This window comes from Scyliorhinus canicula, chromosome 6, assembly GCF_902713615.1.
Source record: "Scyliorhinus canicula chromosome 6, sScyCan1.1, whole genome shotgun sequence".
NCBI lineage: Eukaryota > Metazoa > Chordata > Chondrichthyes > Carcharhiniformes > Scyliorhinidae > Scyliorhinus > Scyliorhinus canicula.
In genome coordinates, this window is record NC_052151.1 from 11,915,997 (window position 1) to 11,940,684 (window position 24,688).

General features: G+C 48.8%; 1 protein-coding gene across 1 annotated transcript in view; it reads right to left on the reverse strand.

The window, feature by feature from the left end:
• Positions 1-24,688, reverse strand: part of LOC119966981 (inactive tyrosine-protein kinase 7-like) — a 331,205-nt gene that overhangs the window by 129,814 nt on the left and 176,703 nt on the right. The window contains exon 5 of the mRNA XM_038798955.1: positions 3,811-3,958. Coding sequence (XP_038654883.1) covers positions 3,811-3,958 — 148 coding nt within the window. The remainder of the gene's footprint in view (positions 1-3,810; positions 3,959-24,688) is intronic.

The following is a 24,688-nucleotide window of genomic DNA, read 5'->3' on the forward strand; positions in this document are numbered from 1 at the left end:
GGGACCCTGGAGCTGTGAAGCATTTATGCTAACCACCATGCTACCCTGCTGCCCACCTGGCCAACATGTTCCCTCAAGGGTGACAGGAAGGAGTAACAAAGCCAGAAAACCATGGATGACCTGAGATATTCAGGATATGATGAGAAGAAAGGGAGAGGCTTTCAACAAGTAGAAAGGGAGCAATCAGCAGAGGGATTAGTGAAGTACAGAAAAGTTCAGGATGCAGCTTAAGAAAGCAATTAGGAGAGCAAATAGGGAATATGAGAAAGCTCTGGCTGGTAAAAGTAGGGAAAATCCCAAGATATCCTATAAGTATATCAATGGGAAGAGGATAAACAGGGAAAGTGTAGGGCCCATTAGGGGTCAAGAGGGGTAATCTGTGGGTGGAGCCAGAGGACATTGGCAGGGTGTTGAACAAATACTTCACATTTGGCTTCACCCAAAATAATGAGGAGGTAGATATGAAACTCAGGGAGAGAGACTGTGAGGTTCTTCAGCAAATTGACATAGGGAGTGACAAAGGTATCGGAGGTGTTGGTGGGCTTAAAAGTGGACAAATCTCCAGTCCAGATGAATTGTGTCCCAGGCTGCTGTGGGAGGCGAGGGAGGAGATTGCAGGGGCTCTGACCCAAATTTTTTAATTCCTCTCTGGCCGCGGGGGAGGTACCAGAGGACTGGAGAACAGCTAATGTGGTCCCACTATTTTAGAAAGGTTGTTGAGATCAGCCAGGGAACTACAGATCAGTGAGTCTCACGTCAGTGTTATGGAAACTAGTGGATAAAATTCTGAAGGAGAGAATCTATCTCCACTTGCAGAGGCACGGTTTGATCAGGAATAGTCAGCATTGCTTTGTCAGAGGGAGGACATGCTTAACTAATTTCATTGAATTTTTTGAGGAGATGACCAGGTGTGTAGATGAGGGAAGTGGATGTAGTTTAGATGGATTTCAGCAAAGCCTTTGACAAGGTTCCAGATGAGAGACTTATAAAGAAGGCAAATCGGGTACAGGGTAATTTGATATGGTGGATTCAAAATTGGCTTTGCTGTAGGAGACAGCTGCTTTCGTGACTGGAAGCCAGTGTCCAGTGGTGTACCACAGGGATCTGTGCTGGGTTGCCTATTATTAATCATTTCTATAAACGACATAGATGACTATGTGGGGGAGTAGGATCAGTAAGTTTGCGGATGACACAAAGATTGGCCGGGTGGTTAACAGTGAGGTTGAGTGTCTTGGGTGACAGGAAGATACAGACGGGATGGTCAAATGGGCAGAAAAGTGGCAGATGGAATTTAACCCTGAAAAATGTGAGTTGACACACTTTGGATGGAGAAATTTGACACGGAAATATTTAATGAACGGCATGAGACTGGGAAATTCGGAGGAACAAAGTGATCTTGGCGCGTTTGTCTCTGGAGGTGGGAGGACAATTTAATCGGGTGGTGAAAAAGGCATTGGGGACATCTGGCTTTGTCAATCGGGGCACAGATTACAAAAGCAGGGAGGTCATGATGGAATTGTACAGAACTTTGGTGAGGCCACAGCTGGAGTACTGAGTGTTATTCTGGTCACCATATTATAGGAAGGATGTGATTGCACTGGAACAGGTGCAGAGACGATTCATCGGGGTATTGCCTGGGATGGAACATTTAAGTTATGGAGACAGGTTGGATAGACTTGGGTTGTTTTCTCTGGAGCAGAGAAGCTGATCGAGGTGTACAAGATTATAAGGGGCATAGACAGGGTGGATAAAATACAGATGTTCCCCTTAGTTGAAAGATCAGTCACGAGCGGACTCAAGATCAAGGTAAGGGGCTAGAGGTTGAGGGGATGTGAGGAAAAATATTTATACCGAGAGGGTGGTGACAGTCCTGAACGCTCTGCCTGAGGAGGTGGTAAAGCCTGACATCCTTTTAAAAAGTATCTGAATGAGCACTTGGCACATCTTAACATTCAAGGCTGTGGGCCAAATGCTGGCAAATGGGATTAGGTAGGCACGTCAGGTGTTTTTCATGTGTCGGTGCAGACTCAATGGGCTGAAGGGCCTCTTCTGCACTGTATTATTCTGTGATTCTGCAATAGGCCTTTCTGCACTTTCTTCCATCGTGTTTAAAACTGCTCTGATTCCAGAACGAAACACATCGCAGGTAGAATTCTCTTTTCTGAGAGGTCAAAATGAACCAAGTGACTTGAAGACTGCAAACCTAGTTTGACTTTTTCCAAAGGCTTCTTTCTGATGATGTCTCCTATACCATGCCTGTTGCTTCTTGAGTAGTATGTGTAGGAGTTTAGAAATCATTTACATTTAGAAATCTGAGGAATAAATCTGGCGCTGCGAGGCAGCAGTGCTAACCACTGTGCACCATGTTACCCCAATTATAAATTCATATGATATAGGAGCAGAATTAGGCCATTCAGCCCATAGGGTCTGCACCGCCATTCTATCATGGCTGATATGTTCCTCATCTGCTACCTACAATGTTACAGACCAAGAGCTGGATTGTAAAATCAGCCAGAGCATCTCCTCCCTAGAACACATGACCTAGGAGTAGGAGTCGGCAATTTAGTCTCCTGAACCTGACACCCTCAATGTGATCGCGGCTGATCCCATCCTGGCCCCAACTCCACCTTCCTGCCCGTTCTCCATAACCCTTCAACCCATTACCAATTAAAATTATGAACAAATGTAAGAGTTGACATTTTTATCTTATTGCTTTTTTACTCTTGGAGTTCAGCTCCTTATAAACAGGCAGCTCAAATATTCACATTCTTAACCTGCATCAAGATCATTACTAGGTCCTCCCTATTTGACAGCAGAAAGCATTTGTTCACAATGTGAGACTAGGTTTAAATGACATTTCTTTGAATCATGCAAGACTCAAGGCTGGGCCTCATAGGTGTGTCTCAACTGAAGAAATTTGTGGAACTAAACCAATGAAAAGATTCAAAGTCAGAATTACCTTTGACAGCTTACCCAGCTGGCTCAGTTTGCAAATGTCCTGCCTGATGTGACATTGAAGTCTCCAGATCAGGAAGACATGTGATTAAATCAATATGTCCAGTTAAGCAGCCTCACATGGAACAGTGAAAGGGATTATTCAATTTCTTAAATGCACTGGTTAGACTGAGACAAAGCACAGCTGTTAACATTAGGGTACAGGGTTGGTGGCCAGTAGCTATGGAACAGTCTCCAGTAAAAAGCCACAAATTAACATGTTTGAAGCATTTGCTGATATCAGCTGTAAATTTGTCCTTCACTTCTATCCTGCTCCGACATCCACCTATAATTTTTTTTTTTTTTTTAATTTAGAGTACCCAATTAATTTTTTCCAATTAAGAGGCAGTTTAGCGTGGCCAATCCACCTATCCTGCACATCTTTGGGTTGTGGGGGTGAAAGCCACACAGACACGGGGAGAATGTGCAAACTCCACACGGACAGTGACCCAGAGCCGGGATCGAACCTGGGACCTCGGCGCCGTGAGGAAGCAGGGCTAACCCACTGCACCACCGTGCTGCCCCTCTACCTATGAATTTGACATTGCTTACAGAACTCACTAACATCCGCAGTCCATTTCCCTTTCGTCACTTTGAACCTTTCAAGGGCACAAAGGAAGGAGGAAGGGAGAGAAAAAGGGCAGAAAGGAAGGGAAGAAGGGAGAGAAAACAACAGAATGCATTTTGGTCAACAATGCTGAATGTGTTTCCCCAGTGGATATACACTCAGCACCAAGTCCAGGTCATAATCAACATGCTGCTCATTGTATTTAAATTATTGCTCTGTACATCAAATGCTTAGAAAAAAAACTTTACCGTGATGAGTTATGGATGATGGAATTATCAAATACCCATTCTTGTATGGGGAGAGGTGTAGCTGTGAACTGACAGTGAAATATGCCATCCTCCTTCTTATTGACAATCTGGTCCTGAGGTCGGATTACAGGTTGCGGAAAACTGGCATCTATAAAATACAGTGACAAATAAAACTTATAACATATCAAGCATAACTTGGTCAAATGTTACTATTTCATTTATACGGGTAACAGAAAAGTGATTTCTCCCCACCTCTGCATCAGTATTTGGACATATTACCTTGCATGAAAACCTAGCTGGCTGCATGAACAAGAGCATACACGAACAAAGGATCTTAGAGATCCAGGTACATATGGCATTAAACCTCTTCTCAGTTGCCACCCACAAATCTAATCAGATGCAGAACATAAGTGTGAGGGGTACAGAATTACAGTACACCAGTGAATTAGACTATTATGGTCATACAGACACTAGTCCGACTTCATTTAGAATAATGCATTCAGTTTTGGACCCAATAAATTAGAAAAGAAATACCAGTTTTGCAGAGTCCAGCAATGATTCACTAGAACTATATCTGGGACAAAGTGACTTAAGAATGAGGGGAGATCAAATTGAGGAAGACAAGATGATAAAAGGTATGGATAAAGTAGAGGTGGAGTGGATGCCTCCTCTTGTGGGGTATTCTAGAACGAGAGGTCAGTCTTAGGATAAGAGGCAGCAAATTTAAAACAGAGTTGAGGAGAAACTACTTCTCCTAAAGGGTTGTGAACCTGTGGAATTTGCTACCCCAGAGTGTGGTGGATGCTGGAACAGTGAGCAAATGTCAAGAGGTGTTAAGACAGATTTTTAACTGGTAATGAGTTGAAGGGTTATGGAGAGCGGGCACGACGGAGGAGTTAAGACAAGGATGAGATCAGACGTGATCGAATGGTGGAGCAGACTCGATGGGCCAAATGGTCCAATTCTGCTCCTATATATTATGAACTTATGAGGTAGAGGAAAATCTGGAAAAATAGGGCTGTATGCAATAAGCGGTGATGTTCTGATGAAAGCATTTAACACAAGTAAAGGATAATGGGCAGATAGTTAAGGAAAGACTGTTATCATAGAATTTACAGTGCAGAAGGAGGCCATTCGGCCCATCGAGTCTGCACTGGGTCTTAGAAAGAGCACCCTACCCAAGGCCAACACCTCCACCCTATCCCCATAACCCAGTAACCCCACCCAACACTAAGGGCAATTTTGAACACTTAAGGGCAATTTATCATGGCCAATCCAGCTAACTTGCACATCCTTGGACTGTGGGAGGAAACCGGAGCATCTGGAGGAAACCCACGCACACACGGGGAGGATGTGCAGACTCCTCACAGACAGTGACCCAAGCTGGAATCGAACCTGGGACCCTGGAGCTGTGACGCGATTGTGTTATCCACAATGCTACCGTGTACTTCCTCTACTTCATAAGTTCATAATATATATATCTCCAGTATCTAAAACAGAATAGGGCATAAAGTTAACTGACAAAGCAATTCTACATTCAAGTTCACTGTGAAAGCAGAATGTAATGTACTATGCCATCACAATCACAATCAATTGGATGTTGAAAAGGGAGGTACAGCATGGGTTCGAATGGCAGAATGGGCAGAAAATTGGAAATATGAATAGAGCTGGAATGGCTAACAAAAAACAACTGAGCAAGATCAATAGTTTAGTCCCTATTTAGGGGTTGCAAGTAACACATGGATTTTCCTTCTCTCTGATGTCAGACCACTGCTCGTGGGCCATTCTTGCAACCCTTCCTAAATTGTTCCCAATTTCTGAACTTTCTCTGCTTTCATGTGCAATTAAGGAGTTTTTGAAGATTGAAACCATTTAGAATTTTAAGCATCACAATGTCACATGGTTAACAAAGGTACACTCGGTAGGTAGGAGGAGGAATTAAGTGTCAGGTTGGCAAAACCTTGGGCAAGACTTCAGGAGACTATACTGACCTGGAACAGACCGCCAACCAAAAGTTTGCAACTGAGAGACAACAGATTTGAAAATGAAGCTCTTTGCCATCGTAACAAGACTCAAGTTCAGCCTGTTTGTCAGATTCACTGGCAGAGTGTTTTTCATGCTTCAAGCATGTCGTGCAAATGTCAATCACTCTGTCAGTGAGACTAAAAGGAACTGCATCATAATTACTTTGACGAATGCATGGAAGGAGGAAAAATCCTGGAAGCAGGCAAATCCATCCAGAACTTTCACCCTTGGCAAATAAAGCAGTCATGCTTCTTTGCATAATCATGTCCCTTGGCACAGCGAGCACAGTATCACAGCTAATCAAGCAGCATCCCAATACAGTACTTTCACCTTTTAACTTGGTTGGATTATATCATTATGAATTCATCTGCATCAGATTTAACATCCAATTTTATACAGTAACTGGATATTGAGGAGAAGACGGAATTTATTCCAAAGTACTTGTCCACTTCCCTCCACCCACCAAGCTTAATCTACGTATGGTTCATTTTAGATATCTTACCTAACAGATCCATCTTTATTTACAACCAGAACAAATGTCTCATGCTGTTCAATGAATCACAATCAAGCACCATCTTCCCCTCATCGTATCAGCTTAGTTTCTTGGTGCTGATGGACAATCAATAGAACTTGACTTGGCTACAAGTCACTCAAGCTTTATGAGGAGATTTATTTTTTAATTCACCCCATCCACAAACATTTACTCCCTCCACCACAGACACACAGTGGCAGCCGTGTGCACCATGTACGGCAGGAGCTCACCAAGGCACCTTAGACAGCACCTTCCAAACCCACGACTGCTACCAGCTAGAAAGATAAGGGCAGAAGACACATGGAGTGGCACAGTGGTTAGCACTGCTGCCTCACAGCGCCAAGGACCCGGGTTCAATCCCGGCCCCGGGTCACTGTCCATGTGGAGTTTGCACATTTTCCCCATGTCCACACAGCCCAAAGATGTGCAGGGTAGGTGAATTGGCAATGCTAAAATTGCCCCTTAATTGAAAAAATATAATTGGGTACTCTAAATTTTTTTATTTTTTTTAAAAAAGACACATGGAAACACCACCACCTGGAAGCCACTCACCATCCTGACTTGGAAATATGTCGCTATTCCTTCACAGTTACTGAGACAAAATCCTGGAAAACCTTCCCTAAAAGCACTGTGGATGTACCTACACCTCAGGTACACAAAGACATCTCAAGGGCAATTAGGAATGGACAATAAATGCTGGCCTGGCCAGCGATGCCCATATTCCATGAATGAATTAAAAAATAAATCTCCTCATAAAGCTTGAGTGACTTGTAGCCAAGTCAAGTTCTATTGATTGTCCATCAGCACCAAGAAACTAAGCATAACCAGGAACTTAATTTGCAAACTTCGACAATAACACTGGAAACATTATACAACATGTTTGGTCACAAAATTCCAATAAAGCCTCCCAATTTAACTAATAATTGGATACAGTGTTACTGTATACGTTTTGCTCAGGTCTATTTTTCCAACTGTGTCGAGTACAACTACCTAAGGAAATATATTGCGTGCAAGGACACAATACCCACAGGAGCTGAGCTTTAATGGCTGCTCCAAACATAACCTTGGTTAATTAGTCACAAAGGGACAATTAAAACGTTGCCTAAGTGATCAAATTAACCAGCAGCAAACTTCAACCTATAAAAAGGCACAATCATAAAGAATGGCCAAAATATTTCCCTGGAATAAATAATTGCCATGGACCATTACAGAACGTAAAGACCCGAATGGGAGCAGAATAAACTCCATCTGCTTTTCTCAAATCACTTTCAACTAAATGTAAATAGAAGACATTAATTCTATTGATAATCCGGGAAAGCTGGAGATATTCAAAGATGCAGTTTTAAAGGTTTGTTGCTGCTTTGACGACACCTTGGGTGGAATTCCCAGTCAGTTTCCAAAGCTGGAGGTCTATGCAGCTGGCAGCTTGGAATTCTGCGGCCTGGTGCTTATCCACGTGCTGAGCACATAAGCACCACAGGGTAAAACCCGGCTTCTTCATTTGGAGATGGTAATTTTAACACCCAACCACACACAATGTGAAGCATAAATAAAAACTGAAAATGCTGAAAATACTGAGCCGGTCTGGTAGCCTCGGTGGAGAGAAATATCGATAGGCCTTTGTCAGAACTGGAGAAATATTAGAGATCTAACAGATTTTAAACAAGGGTAGAGTCAGGGTTATTGGTGGGGGTGGGTGCTGAATTGAAGGAAAGGATTTTGGTAGGGTGGAAGGCAGGAGAGGTTAAATGACAAAAGGACGATGATGCAAAAGGAGAGTATTGGGCCACCAGAAAAAAAGAGAAAAAGGGCATTACTGATCTGAAATTGTTGACCTCAAGGTTGAGTCCGGAAGGCCGTGAAGTGCCGAGCTGAAAAATGAGGTGCTGTTCCTCGAGTTTCATTGGAACAATGTAGGCAGCTAAAGATAGAGAGGTCGGAATAGAAGTGGAGTGGAGGATAAAGCAGCTTGTATGAACAGAGTGCGGCACGGTGGCACAGTGGTTAGCGTTGCTGCCTCAAGGTGCTTAGAACCAGGCTTCGATCCAGGGAAATGTGGAGATTGCACATTCTCCCAGCGTCTGCATGGGTCGCACCCCCACAACCCAAAGATGTGCTGGATAGGCGGATTGGCTACGCTAAATTACCTCTTAATTGGGAAAAAAAGAATTGGGTACTCTACTGAACATGTGCAGTTGGTATCATTGTAGAAATGCAATTTTTAATTTAAATCACTAAAATCACAATGTCGCATCTGCATAAGGACTGAATTCTATTGAAATCAAACACTAAAAGACGCAAAACACTGCAATGAATCACAGAATAGCAGCACAAAAGGAAGTCACCCAATCAGCTGAATCTATTTGAACTCTTGAGAACTGATAAAAAAGGATGTTTCCTGTGTGATGTGTCACAAAATGCAGAAATGGGGATTCACAACTACTAAATTGCAGAGTTACTTTAATCTGATTGCACAGCAATTCAAGGAACAAAATGAAGTCGACATGACATCATTACAAAGACTATGACACATCATCCAAACTCCCATAGCAATTTAATCTCATTGCTGTGATAGATGTAGGAAATTGTTCCCACTATATTTTGTTGCAATGTTATTAAAAACCCCAGCTGACTTCCAGTGGCAGGCATGAGCTGATGGGTCGCACAAAAGGTGGCTCCTGCTTGGAGGCTTCGGTTTTGGCCCTTTCTGCCTGGTTCATGGGCTCCTTGCTTGTAAAAGTGCAGAATAAGTGGAGGGAGTTGGCTTCTCCTCCAAAGTGGAATGTCGGTGGGCTATAACACCTGTCAAAAGTCGAGTAAAGCCTCGGCTCAGGAGGCAGAGGACCCGCGTGGCGCAGCAACTGAAAGAATAGCGGAGTTCGGTGCACCGTCATCACCTACCACACTGCCTGTGGAGCAAGAGGGAGTTTCAGCATCATCAGAGAGCGATGCAAAAGGACTGATCCATTGCAATTGAGGGAGCAGTAGACCCTCTTCGCGGTACCTTGGAGCAGGAACTTGGAGCAGGTGGAGAAACGCATGGTATCGTAAGGTGCGACGATCCAAGGGGTGGAAAGGGTGGTGTTGAACCACAGTGACTGGATTGTCTCATTGAAGGCGGAGCTGGCGAGGTGCTGAGGGCAAAGGTGGACATCCAGGGGAATTGGTATCAGCGGCAGAATCTACAAACCGTGGGGCTGCAGGTTGGGGCGGAGTGAATGAGTACCACAGACTACATATCAAGGATGATCGTGAAGCTGATCAAGGAGGGGGGTCTTCGATAAGCCTTGGAGGTGGATGGTGCCCACTGGTCATTATGAAAGAGGCAGAGAGACTTCCGGTTGCGGCTATGCGGAGCTAAGCCGCACGTTCAGCAGCTCCCGCTATTTAGGGACTTTTGGGCCGTTTCGAGGGCCCCAAACGGCGCTGTTTCTACGCATCCCGGTGGGGGAAGGTGCCTGGAAGAACTTGCCCCACACTATATGGTGCTGACCCAGAGTGGGAAGAAGAAAAAGGCTGCAGTAACTCCCCCAAAAAAACAGGGGAAGAAAAACAAAATGGCGGCCGGCACTCCTGCTATTTAGGGACTTTTGGGCCGTTTTGAGGGCCCCAAACGGCGCTGTTTCTACGCATCCTGGTGGGGGAAGGTGCCTGGAAGAACTTGCCCCACATTATATGGTGAAAAAGGCTGCAGTAACGCCCCCAAAAAAACGGGAGAAGAAAAACAAAATGGCGGCCGGCGCTCCCGCTATTTAAGGACTTTTGGGCCGTTTTGAGGGCCCCAAACGGTGCTGTTGCTACGTATCCCGGCGGGGGAAGGTGCCTGGAAGAACTTGACCCACACTATATGGTGAAAAAGGCTGCAGTAACTCCCCAAAAAAAGGGGGAAGAAAAACAAAATGGCGGCCAGCGCAACACCCGAGGACTGGTGGAAGTGGGCGCAGGAGCAACAGGCCTCGCTCCTACGTTGTTTTGCTGAGCTGAAAGCTGAGCTGCTGGACTCCATGAATGCAACTACTACCAAGCTGCTTGGAACCCAGACAGCACAGGAGGAGTCTATTCGGGAGTTGCAGCGGCAGGCCGTTGAAAGAGAGGAGGAGGCCGTGGTCCTCGTTGGGAAAGTGGAGTTGCACGAGGCACTTCATAAAAAGTGGCAGGACCGCTTGGAGGAGCTGGACGTTCGCACAAGGCGAAAGAATCTGAGGATCCTGGGCCTGGCGGAGGGGCTGGAGGGGTCGGATCTCCCGGCGTATGTGACCACGATGTTGAGCTCGTTGATGGGAGCGGGGTCCTTCCATTTGCCCCGGAGCTCGAGGGAGCGCACAGAGTGATGGCCAGGAGGCCCAAGGCAGGTGAGCCCCCGAGGGCGGTGCTGGTGCGGTTCCACCGATTCAGTGACCGGGAGTGTGTGCTGCGCTGGGCCAAGAAAGAGAGGAGCAGTAAATGGGAGAATTTGGTAGTGAGGATCTACCAGGACTGGAGTGCGGAGGTGGCTAAGCGGCGGGCCGGGTTCAAACGGATGAAGGCGGTGCTGCATGTCAGGCAGGTCAGGTTTGGAATGCTGCAGCCTGCGCGTCTGTGGGTGACATACAAGGACCGGCACCATTACTTCGAGTCCCCGGAGGAGGCGTGGGCCTTTGTACAGGCGGAGAAGCTGGACTCAAACTAGGGCCTGGGGACATACTTTGGCCGGCGTTGTTTCCGCTGTGGCTGTTTTGTTCCAACTGTTTCAACTTCGACATGTGTGTTATGTATGCTGGTTTTCTGTTTGCTCTGGTTACGGGTGGGTTTGTTTGTTGGGCATGGTTGTGGGTTAGTGGGGGTGGGTGGGGGGGGGAGGAGTGTTGGGAGTTTGTGTTCTATATGTTCTCTTCTGTACGGGGCTGGGGATTGAGGGGAAACTGGATTTTGGGGAACTGCGTCAGAAGGGTGGGGTGTGGCAGTGTGAAAGCGCAGGCTTTCCTCTGGTTTCCCGCGCTGCGGGGCAGGGGGGGGTGGAGCTTGCGGTGGGGGCGGGGCCTCTACGGGTCTTTTTTCCCGCGCTGCAGCAATGCCAAGGAGGTGTGGCAAGAGAGGGATGACCCCAAGCCGGGAGGGGATAGGTTTTGGCGGGAGCTGCCGGGGTCAGCAGAAGTCAGCTGACTCACGGAAGTACCATGGAGGGTGCGTCGCGGCTAGGAGGGGTCCTAGCCTTTTGGGGGGGGGGGGGGGGGGGGGGGGGGCACTTTTTATGAAGTGCCTCGTGCAACTCCACTTTCCCAACGAGGACCTCTGATCCGGCTGATTACCTGGAACGTGATGGGGCTGAACGGGCCGGTTAAGAGAACCAGGGTATTTTCCCATCTAAGGGGGTGAAGGCGGATGTGGCTATGCTCCAGGAGACCCACCTGAAGGTGGCGGACCAGGTCCGTCTGAGGAAGGGTGGGTGGGGCAGGTTTATCATTCAGGATTGGACGCGAAGAACCGGGGGGTGGCGATTCTAGTGGGGAAGAGGGTGGCGTTTGAGGCGGCTGAGGTGGTGTCGGACAAGGAGGGCAGATATATCATGGTGAGGGGTAGGCTGCAGGGAGAGAAGGTGGTGCTGGTGAACGTATATGCCCCGAATTGGGATGATGCTGGCTTCATGAGGCGATTGTTGGGCCGCATCCCGGACCTGGAGGCAGGGGGCCTGATCATAGAACATAGAACAGTAAAGCACAGAACAGGCCCTTCGGCCCTCAATGTTGTGCCGAGCCATGATCACCCTACTCAAACCCACGTATCCACCCTATACCCGTAACCCAACAACCCCCCCCTTAACCTTACTTTTATTAGGACACTATGGGCAAATTAGCATGGCCAATCCACCTAACCCGCACATCTTTGGACTGTGGGAGGAAACCGGAGTACCCGGAGGAAACCCACGCACACAGGGGGAGGACATGCAGACTCCACACAGACAGTGACCCAGCCGGGAATCGAACCTGGGACCCTGGAGCTGTGAAGCATTTATGCTAACCACCATGCTACCCTGCTGCCCATCATGGGGGGAGATTTTAACACAGTGCTGGATCCCACACTGGACCGGTCCAGTTCAAGGACGGGTAGAAGACCGGCGGCGGCCAAAGTGCTGAGGGGATACATGGACCAGATGAGGGGGGTGGATCCCTGGAGGTTTGGGAGGCCGAGCGCGGGAGTATTCCTTTTTCTCTCACGTCCATGGGGTTTATTCCCGGATAGACTTTTTTGTCCTGAGCAGGGGATTGATCCCGAGGGTGCAGGATGCCGAGTATTCGGCCATAGCGATTTCGGACCATGCCCCGCACTGGGTTGATCTGGAGATGGGGGAGGCACGGGACCAGCGCCCGCTCTGGCGCCTGGATGTGGGGATGCTGGCGGAGGAGGAGGTGTGTAAGAGGGTTCGGAGAAGCATTGAGGGGTATCTGGATACCAATGATACGGGGGAGGTCCAGGTGGGGATGGTCTGGGAGGCTCTGAAAGCAGTGATCCGGGGGGAGCTGATCTCTATCCGGGCCCACAGGGAAAGGAGGGAGAGGAAGGAGAGGGAGAGACTGGTGGGGGAGCTTCTGGAGGTGGACAGGAGATAAGCGGAGGCACCGGAGGAGGGGTTGCTGGGAGAACGGCGCAGGTTACAGGCCAATTTTGACTTGTTGATCACCAGAAAGGCGGAGACACAGTGGAGGAGGGCGTATGAGTATGGAGAGAAGGCGAGCAGGATGTTGGCGCATCAGCTCCGTAGGCGAGATGCGGCTAGGGAAATTGGGGGAGTGAAGGATGGGGGTGGAAATGTAGTGCAGAAGGGGACAGAAGTAAACGGGGTCTTTAGGGACTTTTACGAGGGATTGTACCGGTCGGAACCTCCGAGGGGGAGAGAGGGGATGGAGAGCTTCATGAACAGGCTATATTTCCCAAGGGTTCAAGAGAGGCTGGTAGAGGGGCTGGGGGTGCCGATAGAGTTGGAGGAGCTAGTCAGGGGGATCGGGCAAATGCAGTCAGGTAAGGCCCCGGGGCCGGACGGGTTCCCGGCAGAATTTTACAAAAAATATGCGGACCTGGTGGGTCCCCTGCTGGTGCGAACTTTCAATGAGGCGTTGGGGGGGGGGGGGGGGGGGGGCTTTGCCTCCGACGATGTTGCGGGCACTGATCTCTTTGATCCTAAAACGGGATAAGGACCCCTTGCAGTGCGGATCATATAGGCCTATCTCGCTCCTTAACGTAGACGCTAAGTTGCTGGCGAAGATCCTGGCTACCAGGATAGAGGATTGTGTGCCAGAGGTAATTCATGAAGATCAGACAGGATTTGTCAAGGGGCGGCAGCTCAACACGAATGTGCGGAGACTGCTCAATGTTGTCATGATGCCGGCAGTGGAGGGGGAGGCGGAGATAGTGGTGGCGCTGGACGCACAGAAAGCATTTGATAGAGTTGAGTGGGGGTACCTGTGGGAGGTGCTGGAGAGGTTTGGATTTGGGGAGGGATTCATCAAATGGGTGAGGCTGCTTTACGCGGCGCCGATGGTGAGTGTAGTCACAAATGGAAGGAGATCGGAGTATTTTAGGCTTTATCGTGGGACCAGGCAGGGGTGTCCCCTGTCCCTCCTGTTCTTTGCACTGGCGATTGAACCGCTGGCCATGGCGTTGAGGGAGTCAGGGAAGTGGAGGGGTCTGGTGCGGGGTGGGGAGGAGCACCGGGTATCGCTGTATGCGGACGACCTGCTGTTATATGTGGCGGACCCAGAGTGGGGAATGCCGGGGGTGATGGAGCTGTTAGCGGAATTTGGGGGCTTCTCGGGCTATAAGCTGAACTTAGGAAAGAGCGAGGTATGTGTAGTGCACCCGGGAGATCAGGAGGAGGGAATTGGGAGGCTCCCCTTCAGGAGGGCAGTGAAGAGTTTCAGGTACCTGGGGGTGCAGGTGGCCAGGAGTTGGGGGGCTCTTCATAAGCTTAACTTCACCAGACTAGTGGAACAGATGGAGGAGGAATTTAAAAGGTGGGACATGGTGCCGCTATCGCTGGCGGGCAGAGTGCAATCCGTCAAAATGACGGTTCTCCCGAGGTTCTTGTTCCTCTTCCAGTGCTTGCCCATCTTTATCCCTAGGGCCTTTTTTAAAAGGGTGACCAGCAGCATCATGGAATTTGTTTGGGCACATGGCACCCCGAGAGTGAAGAGGGTCTTCTGGGAGCGGAGTAGAGATGGGGGGGGGCTGGCGTTGCCCAACCTCTCGGGGTACTACTGGGCTGCCAACGTGTCGATGGTGCGTAAGTGGGTGATGGAGGGGGAGGGGGCAGCATAGAAACGGATGGAGAGAGCGTCCTGTGGGGATACAAGCCTGGGGGCCCTGGTAACGGCGCCGTGGTCGCTCCCTCCCACGAGGTACACCACTAGTCCGGTGGTGGCGGCTACCCTCAAGATTTGGGGGCAGTGGAGGCGACATAGGGGAGAAGTGGGGGGCTCGATGGAGGCTCCGTTAAGGGGGAACCATAGGTTCGTCCCAGGGAACATGGATGGGGGATTTCAGGGATGGTGCAGAGCGGACATTAGACAGCTGAGGGACCTGTTTATCGACGGAAGGTTTGTGAGCCTGGGGGAGTTGGAGGAGAAATTTGGGCTCCCGCCGGGAACATGTTTAGATATCTGCAGGTAAAGGCATTTGCTAGACGGCAGGTGGAGGGATTCCCTGCGCTCCCCGCGAGGGGGGTGAGTGACAGGGTGCTCTCGGGGGTTTGGGTCAGGGAGGAGAAGATATCCGATATCTACAAGCTTATGCAGGAGGTGGAAGAGGCGTCAGTAGAGGAGCTGAAAATGAAGTGGGAGGGGGAACTGGGGGAACAGATCGAAGACGGGACATGGGCTGATGCCCTGGAGGGGGTAAATTCTTCCTCCTCGTGTGCGCGGCTTAGCCTCATCCAATTCAAGGTGCTGCATAGGGCCCACATGACTGGGACGAGGATGAGTAGGTTCTTTGGGGGTGAAGATAGGTGTGTCAGGTGCTCGGGGAGTCCAGCGAACCATGCCCATATGTTCTGGGCATGCCCGGCATTGGAGGAGTTCTGGAAGGGGGTAGCGAGGACGGTGTCACGGGTGGTGGGATCCAGGGTCAAGCCAGGATGGGGCCCCGCGATCTTTGGGGTTGGGGTAGAGCCGGGGGTGCAGGAGGCGAAAGAGGCCGGTGTGCTGGCCTTTGCGTCCCTAGTAGCCCGGCGAAGGATTTTGCTACAGTGGAAGGACGCGAGGCCCCCAAGCGTGGAGACCTGGATCAATGACATGGCGGGCTTCATTAAGCTAGAGAAGGTTAAATTCGCCCTGAGAGGATCGGTGCAAGGGTTCTTTAAACGGTGGCAACCTTTCCTCGACTTTCTGGCTCAACGATAGGGTACTGGGACAGTAGCAGCAGCAACCCGGGGGGGGGGGGGGGGGGGGGGGGGGGGAGACGTTGATTATGTTTGCTTATTTTATTTAAATTTGATTTATTTAATTTTTATTTATGGTTAAGTTCTCATGTTGGGGGTGGGGGGAGTGTGATATATGTGATGTTACGGTATGGGGGGAATTGTGGGTGTTATGGGGCTGTTAGTTGCATATTACTGCTTGTGGCTATACTTGTTATATTTTTATATTTTCTGTAAAAAATTCCAATAAAAATTATTTTTATAAAAAAAATGAAAGAGGCAGAGAGCTGGGGAGCCGCCGCGGACGGAGTTTCAGAAGGTGGAGAGCATTCAGAGACTGGCTGGGAGGGGAATCAGAAGGAGGAGAGCATTCAGAGACTGTGGCTAGGAGGGGAATCAGAAGGTGGAGAGCATTCAGAGACTGGCAGGGAGGGGAATCAGAAGGTGGAGAGCATTCAGAGACTGTGGCTGGGAGGGGAATCAGAAGGAGGAGAGCATTCAGAGACTGTGGCAGGGAGGGGAATCAGAAGGAGGAGAGCATTCAGAGACTGGCTGGGAGGGGAATCAGAAGGTGGAGAGCATTCAGAGACTGTGGCAGGGAGGGGAATCAGAAGGTGGAGAGCATTCAGAGACTGTGGCTGGGAGGGGAATCAGAAGGAGGAGAGCATTCAGAGACTGGCTGGGAGGGGAATCAGAAGGAGGAGAGCATTCAGAGACTGGCAGGGAGGGGAATCAGAAGGTGGAGAGCATTCAGAGACTGTGGCTGGGAGGGGAATCAGTAGGAGGTGAGCATTCAGAGACTGTGGCTGGGAGGGGAATCAGAAGGTGGAGAGCATTCAGAGACTGTGGCTGGGAGAGGAATCAGAAGGTGGAGAGCATTTAGAGACTGTGGCTGGGAGGGGAATCAGAAGGAGGAGAGCATTCAGGGACTGTGGCTGGGAGGGGAATCAGAAGGTGGAGAGCATTCAGAGACTGTGGCTGGGAGGGGAATCAGAAGGTGGAGAGCATTCAGAGACTGTGGCTGGGAGGGGAATCAGAAGGTGGAGAGCATTCAGAGACTGTGGCTGGGAGGGGAATCAGAAGGAGGAGAGCATTCAGAGACTGGCAGGGAGGGGAATCAGAAGGTGGAGAGCATTCAGAGACTGGCTGGGAGGGGAATCAGAAGGAGGAGAGCATTCAGAGACTGTGGCTGGGAGGGGAATCAGAAGGAGGAGAGCATTCAGAGACTGTGGCTGGGAGGGGAATCAGAAGGAGGAGAGCATTCAGAGACTGGCAGGGAGGGGAATCAGAAGGAGGAGAGCATTCAGAGACTGGCTGGGAGGGGAATCAGAAGGAGGAGAGCATTCAGAGACTGGCTGGGAGGGGAATCAGAAGGTGGAGAGCATTCAGAGACTGTGGCTGGGAGGGGAATCAGAAGGTGGAGAGCATTCAGAGACTGGCAGGGAGGGGAATCAGAAGGTGGAGAGCATTCAGAGACTGTGGCTGGGAGGGGAATCAGAAGGTGGAGAGCATTCAGAGACTGTGGCTGGGAGGGGAATCAGAAGGTGGAGAGCATTCAGAGACTGTGGCTGGGAGGGGAATCAGAAGGTGGAGAGCATTCAGAGACTGTGGCTGGGAGGGGAATCAGAAGGTGGAGAGCATTCAGAGACTGTGGCTGGGAGGGGAATCAGAAGGAGGAGAGCATTCAGAGACTGGCAGGGAGGGGAATCAGAAGGAGGAGAGCATTCAGAGACTGGCTGGGAGGGGAATCAGAAGGAGGAGAGCATTCAGAGACTGGCTGGGAGGGGAATCAGAAGGTGGAGAGCATTCAGAGACTGTGGCTGGGAGGGGAATCAGAAGGTGGAGAGCATTCAGAGACTGGCAGGGAGGGGAATCAGAAGGTGGAGAGCATTCAGAGACTGTGGCTGGGAGGGGAATCAGAAGGTGGAGAGCATTCAGAGACTGTGGCTGGGAGGGGAATCAGAAGGTGGAGAGCATTCAGAGACTGTGGCTGGGAGGGGAATCAGAAGGTGGAGAGCATTCAGAGACTGTGGCTGGGAGGGGAATCAGAAGGTGGAGAGCATTCAGAGACTGTGGCTGGGAGGGGAATCAGGTCCAGGTTTACCAGGGCATTGGGGCTGACCTGGCCAAATGGTGGCGGGTTTTAAACAAGGGCAAGACGGCGCTCTTTCGGAGCGAAGCCCGTTTGGGGTGTTGTAGCCGGCCAAACTCGATGACCTTCAAGGGCAACGATCATTACTTTATGATGCCGGAGGAGGGAAATTGCTTTGTCAAGGAACATGGGTTGGGGGAGGATGGGGCTAGTTTAGCAAAGGGCTAAATCGCTGCCTTTTAAAGCAGACCAAGGCAGGCCGGCAGCACGGTTTAATTCCCGTACCAGCCTCCCCAAACAGGTGCCGGAATGTGGCGACTAGGGGCTTTTCACAGTAACTTCATTTCAAGCCTACTTTTGACAATAAGCGATTTGTTTTTATTATTATTTTGTTAATGGTGGAACCTTTCCGTTTTGTATATGGATATACATATACATACCTGTATATGTATATCCATGTATATACAAGTTTTGTAAGTGTTATGTTGTTTTCTGCACATGTGGTCTTGCTTTTGTTTTGGCCAATGAGGGGATGGTTCCGAGTTTTGGGCTTATTTCCCAGGCTGGAGTGAGGGGGAGGGGGTTCTGGTAGAGGAGACCTGGGTAGGGGATTTCCAAAGGATGGAGGTGGGGGACGCACAGTAGCTGCTAGTAAACAGAAGCTGTGTGAGGGTGGAAAGAATGGTTACGTAGTAGTTTGGGGGGGGGGGGGGGGGGGGTTTAAGGGGACCGTGGGTTTAGGCGGTTATTGAGCAACATCAGGTGGTTATTGAATGTGGCAATGACTCCGTCAAGGGACAAATCCCGGAGGTTACCAAATCAATGGACACAAAGAAGGTTTTTGATTGGGTACAATGGAGATAGCTGTTTGAGATCTTGGGTGGTTTGGGTTTGGCCGAGGCGTCATTGTACACCATTAATTTGTTGCTATATGTTTTGGGCCCGCTGGAGTGAATGGGGAAAATAACGGACTGACCGGGGAGTTTGCCGCCTTTTCTGGGTAGAAACTGAATGTGGCAAAAAGTGAGATATTCCCGGTGTGCCCAATGAGGAGTGTGAATTTGGGTGCCTTGACATTCAAGCTGGCCAAAGTACGGTATTGGTAACTGGGTATTCAGATGGCCCATGACTGGGCCACAATGCATAAGTGGAACTTGGCCAGTTTGGTAGAGGGTGTAAAAGGAGATTTAAAGAGATGGGATGTCCTGCTGCTATCCTTGGCGGGGAGGTTACAGACTGTAAAAATGAACATTTTTCCAAGGTTTTATTTCTTCTTCAGTCCCTCCTGATATTCCTTTGAAATGTATTCTTTCTGAGGGAGGAGAAATTAATTTCAGAATTTGTATGGTCAGGAAAGGCTTCTAGGATCCAGAGGGCTTTTTTGAAGAGAGGACGGCGGGTAGGGGAGCTGGCACTCCCAAACCTGCTGTATTACTATTGGGCAACAAATGTGGAGACGGTGAGATGCTGGTGGGGGATGGGGAGGGGATGGGTTCTGAGTAGGTTCAGGTAGAGGAGGCTTCCTGTGTGGGTGTGAGTTTATGGGCCCCTTCTGTCCTTCCTGGGTAGGTATACAACAGTTGAATTGTAGTGTTGTCCCTCAAGACCAGCTGAGGCGACACTTTGGAGTTTGGGGGGGGGGGGGGGGGGGGGGGGGGGGGATGTCACTATTGGCCCTAGTTTGTGGCAATCATAGGTTCATACCAGCAGGGGTAGACGCAACGTACAGGAGCTGGCATAGGGAAGGGCTAGAGGAGTTGCAGAGGAAGTTTCAGCTGCCGAGGGGGAATTAATTCAGGTGTATGCAGGTGCGGAATTTTGTTCGGAAAGAACTCCCTTCGTTTCCTGAGCTGCAAAAGTAAAGGCTATAAATTGCTAATTCAGGATGAGCTAGAAGGGAGGATTGTGGATTGCTATTGTGGTTGTTGTTAACGGAGAAGGCACCAGTGGAGGAGATAAGACGGAAATCAGAGGAGAAATTGGGGATAGAGCTTGGGGGAAGAGCAGGCGGGGCTGGAGTGAACAAACAACAAAGAAAAGTACAGCACGGGAACAGGCCCTTCAGCCCTCCAAGCCAGCACCGACCATGCTGCCCGTCTAAACTAAAATCTTTGACACTTCCGGGATCCATATTCCTCTATTCCCATCCTATTCATGTATTTATCAAGATGCCCCTTAAATGTCACTATTGTCCCGGCTTCCACCACCTCCTCCAGCAGCGAGTTCCAGGCACCCACTACCCTCTGTGTAAAAAAACTTGCCTCGTACATCTCCTCTAAACCTTGCCCCCTTGCACCTTAAACCTATGCCCCCTAGTAATTGACCCCTCTACCCTGGGAAAACATCTCTGACTATCCACTCTGTCTATGCCCCTCATAATTTTGTAGACCTCTATCAGGTCGCCCCTCAACCTCCTTCGTTCCAGTGAGAATAAACCAAGTTTATTCAACCTCTCCTCATAGCTAATGCCCTCCATACCAGGCAACATCCTCGTAAATCGCTTTTGCACCATCTCTAAAGCCTCCACGTCCTTCTGATAGTGTGGCAACCAGAATCGAACACAATACTCCAAGTGTGGCCTAACTAAGGCTCTATATAGCTGCAACATGACTTGCTAATTGTTATACTCAATGCCCCGGCCAATGAAGGTAAGCATGCTGTATGCCTTCTTGACTACGTTCTCCACCTGTGTTGCCCCTTTCAGTGACCTGTGCACCTAGATCTCTCTGACTGTCAATACTCTTGAGGGTTCTAACATTCACTGTATATTCCCTACCTGTATTTGACCTTCCAAAATGCATTACCTCACATTTGTCTGAACTAAACTCCATCTGCCATCTCTCCGCCCAAGTCTCCAAACGATCTAAATCCTGCTGTATCATCTGACAGCCCTCATCGCTATCCACAATTCCACCAACCTTTGTGTCGTCCGCAAACTTACTAATCAGACCAGTTACATTTTCCTCCAAATCATTTATATATACTACGAACAGCAACGGTCCCAGCACTGATCCCTGTGGAACACCACTAGTCACAGCCCTCCAATCAGAAAAGCACCCTTCCATTGCTACTCCCTGCCTTCTATGACCTAGCCAGTTCTGTATCCACCTTGCCAGCTCACCCCTGATCCCATGTGACTTCACCTTTTGTACCAGTCTGCCATGAGGGACCTTGTCAAAGGCCTTACTAAAGTCCATATAGACAACATCCACTGCCCTACCTGCATCAATCATCTTTGTGACCTCCTCGAAAAACTCTATCAAGTTAGTGAGACATGACCTCCCCTTCGCAAAACGGTGCTGCCTCTCGCTACTAGGTCCACTTGCTTCCAAATGGGAGTAGATCCTGTCTCAAAGAATTCTCTCCAGTAATTTCCCTACCACTGACGTAAGGCTCACCGGCTGTAGTTCCCTGGATTATCCTTGCTACCCTTCTTAAACAAAGGAACAACATTGGCTATTCTCCAGTCCGCCGGGACATCACCTGAAGACAGTGAGGATCCAAAGATTTCTGTCAAGGCCTCAGCAATTTCCTCTCTTGCCTCCTTCAGTATTCTGGGTAGATCCCATCCGGCCCTGGGAAATTATCCACCTTAATATTTTTCATGACGCCCAACACCTGGTCTTTTTGGAACTCAATGTGACCCAGGCTATCTACACACCCTTCTTCAGACTCAACATCCACCAATTCCTACTCTTTGGCGAATACTGATGCAAAGTATTCATTTAGTACCTCGCTCATTTCCTTTGGCTCCACACAGATTCCCTCCCGTCTTTCAGTGGGCCAACCCTTTCCCTGGCTACCCTCTTGCTTTTTATGTACGTTGGGATTTTCCTTAACCCTATTTGCCAATGACTTTCCGTGACCCCTTCTAGCCCTCCTGACTCCTTGCTCAAGTTCCTTCCTACTTTCCTTATATTCCACAAAGGCTTCATCTATTCCCAGCCTTCTAGCCCTGACAAATGCCTCCTTTTTCATTTTGACGACACCTACAATATCTCTCGTTATCCAAGGTCCTGAAATTTTCCATATTTAGCCTTCTTCCTCACAGGAACATGCCGGCCCTGAATTCCTTTCAACTGACATTTGAAAGCCTCCCACATGTCAGATGTTGATTTACCCTCAAACATCTGATGCAAAGTAACTATTCAATTCGTCTGCCATTTACAGAGATAGATAGAATTTACAGTGCAGAAGGAGGCCATTCGGCCCATCGAGTCTGCACCGGCTCTTGGAAAGAGCACCCTATCCAAGGTTAACACCTCCACCCTATCCCCATAACCCAGTAACCCCACCCAACACTAAGGGCAATTTTGGACACTAAGGGCAATTTATCATGGCCAATCCACCTAACCTGCACATCTTTGGACAGTGGGAGGAAACCGGAGCACCCGGAGGAAACCCACGCACACACGGGGAGGATGTGCAGACTCCGCACAGACAGTAACCCAAGCCGGAATCGAACCTGGGACCCTGGAGCTGTGAAGCGATTGTGCTATCCACAATGCTACCGTGCTGCCATTTCTTTGACCCGCGTATCAGGTTCATATGTTTTGGTTGTGCCTAAAGTTAGGACATGGATTTTCAAGACCCTGTCAGAGATTGTGGGGGTGAGGATGACGCCATATCCTTTGGTGGTAGTTGTCAGTGTTCAGAGCTGATAGAGAAGGGAGCCGATGCCGTGGCCTTCCCGACTCTGACAGCAAATCTTACTGGGCTAGAGGTCGGCTGCGCCGCTGAAGGAATCGTCGTGATTGGGGGGATATGGTGGAATTTCTATGACTGGAGATTAAGTTTGCTCTCAGATGGTCAGAAATGAAATGAAATGAAAATCGCTTATTGTCACGAGTAGGCTTCAATGAAGTTACTGTGAAAAGCCCCTAGTCGCCACATTCCGGCGCCTGTCCGGGGAGGCTGGTACGGGAATCGAACCGTGCTGCTGGCCTGCTTGGTAAGCCAGCGATTTAGCCTTGTGAGCTAAACCAGCCCCTGAAGAGGGGTTCTTGTAAGATGGAGGCTCTTTCTGTCTCTATTTGAAGATCTGTTTGTCGCCAGCAGGTGGAGGTGGGCCTGTTGAGTTGTTTAGGGGGGAAAAAGGGGAAATTTTTTAAAACACTGGGTTCAACTACATACAGGCAGTTTGTCTGCTAAAGCTGTGATTAAGGAGGCATACAGGCAAGGTAATCATTGATTTCAATCATTTACTTGTTTACAAATAGATGGCTAATGGAATATTGTTTGAGGATCTCTGGGGTGTAGATAATTTATGAGGGATTGTGTTTAGTCCGAGCTCAGAAGGTCATGAGACATCCTCGTGGGAGGAGACTAGAGAATTCTTTTTGCTTAGGATACAGATGATGTAATTAATGGGAAGAGCCAGGTCTGTCTGTAGTTTGCAGTTTGCCATATCATCTTATCCTGACAAGATAGAAGGATTTTCCGGTTGTTCCTGAAAGGGTCTCTCTCCAAAGGTCTGCACAGGAACCCTGATTCTTAGTTTTTATTAATAAATGGCATTTGAACTATATTGGGTTGCTTAATTGGAATATATAGTGGCAGGTGTATTTCGGGAATCAACATTTTTCTTTCTTTTATTGAAGAACTGCTTTTTAAAAAAAATATTTTTATTCTCCTCTTTTTTCACATTTCCTCCCAAATTTACATCCAACAATAAACAATAATCAGTAACAAATGAAATATCAATAACAAAAATCACACCCTCCCACCAAACCCCCAAAACATTAGCCCGCATGTTAACATAAACAAATGACAAAAAGGAATCAGGAATCACCCATAGTCACCACTAACAGTCCCCCTCCCCTCAACTCTCCCAACCCTAATGTTCGATCTGATCCAATTCTCGAAAGTGCATAATGAATAACGCCCATGAATTATAGAACACCTCCATCCTTCCCCTCATTTCAAATTTGACCTTCTCAAGAGTCAAGAATTCCAGCAGATCCCCCCGCCATGCCAGGGCACAGGGTGGAGAAGTTGATCTCCATCCCAACAGGATCCACCTTCGGGCGATCAACGAGGCGAAGGCTATAACATCTGCCTCCAAACCCGCTTCCAACCCTGGCTGGTCCGACACCCCGAATATGGCCTCCCGAGGACCCGGGTTCAGTTTCATGTGCACCACTTTAGAGATTACCCTAAACACCTCCTAAAAACAGTAATCCTCCAGCTTTGGACAGGACCAAAACATATTATTATGGGAGAGGCGTTTTCAGAACCCCAAAATGTATCGTGGAGTTCAACCAACCTCCCCCTTTAATGTATTGTTGCTTTTGAAGCACACGGCTTGTTCTCCAGGTGTGGTACTACAATTATGGACATGTGGGTTTTTAAACACAAAACAATGTTTATTCCATGAATTCAACTTAACCTATTAAATAAACACTGGATCACTTAACACCCCTTACTTCAAAGTTAACCCCGAAAATAATACAACACTAAATAATTCCTCAAAATGTTCCTTCAAACCTCCAAAAGACTTCACCTTTAACAACAGACATGAGGTTAATTCAATATACTTATAGTCTTTGGATTTTCAGACATCTAACAGACCAGTTCTGTGTTTTCTTCTTACAGCTTTTTGCAAAACACACAAACACTCCCAGCTTTCTCCTCAAAACTGAAACTAAGGGCAGCATGGTGGCGCAGTGGTAGCACTGCAGCCTCACGGCGCTGAGTCCCAGGTTCGATCCCGGCTCTGGACTCAACTGTCATGTGGAGCTTGCACATTCTCCCCGTGTTGCGTGGTTTCAGCCCCCACAACCCTAAAAGATGTGCAGGCTAGGTGAATGGCCACGCTAAATTGGCCTTAATTGGAAAAATG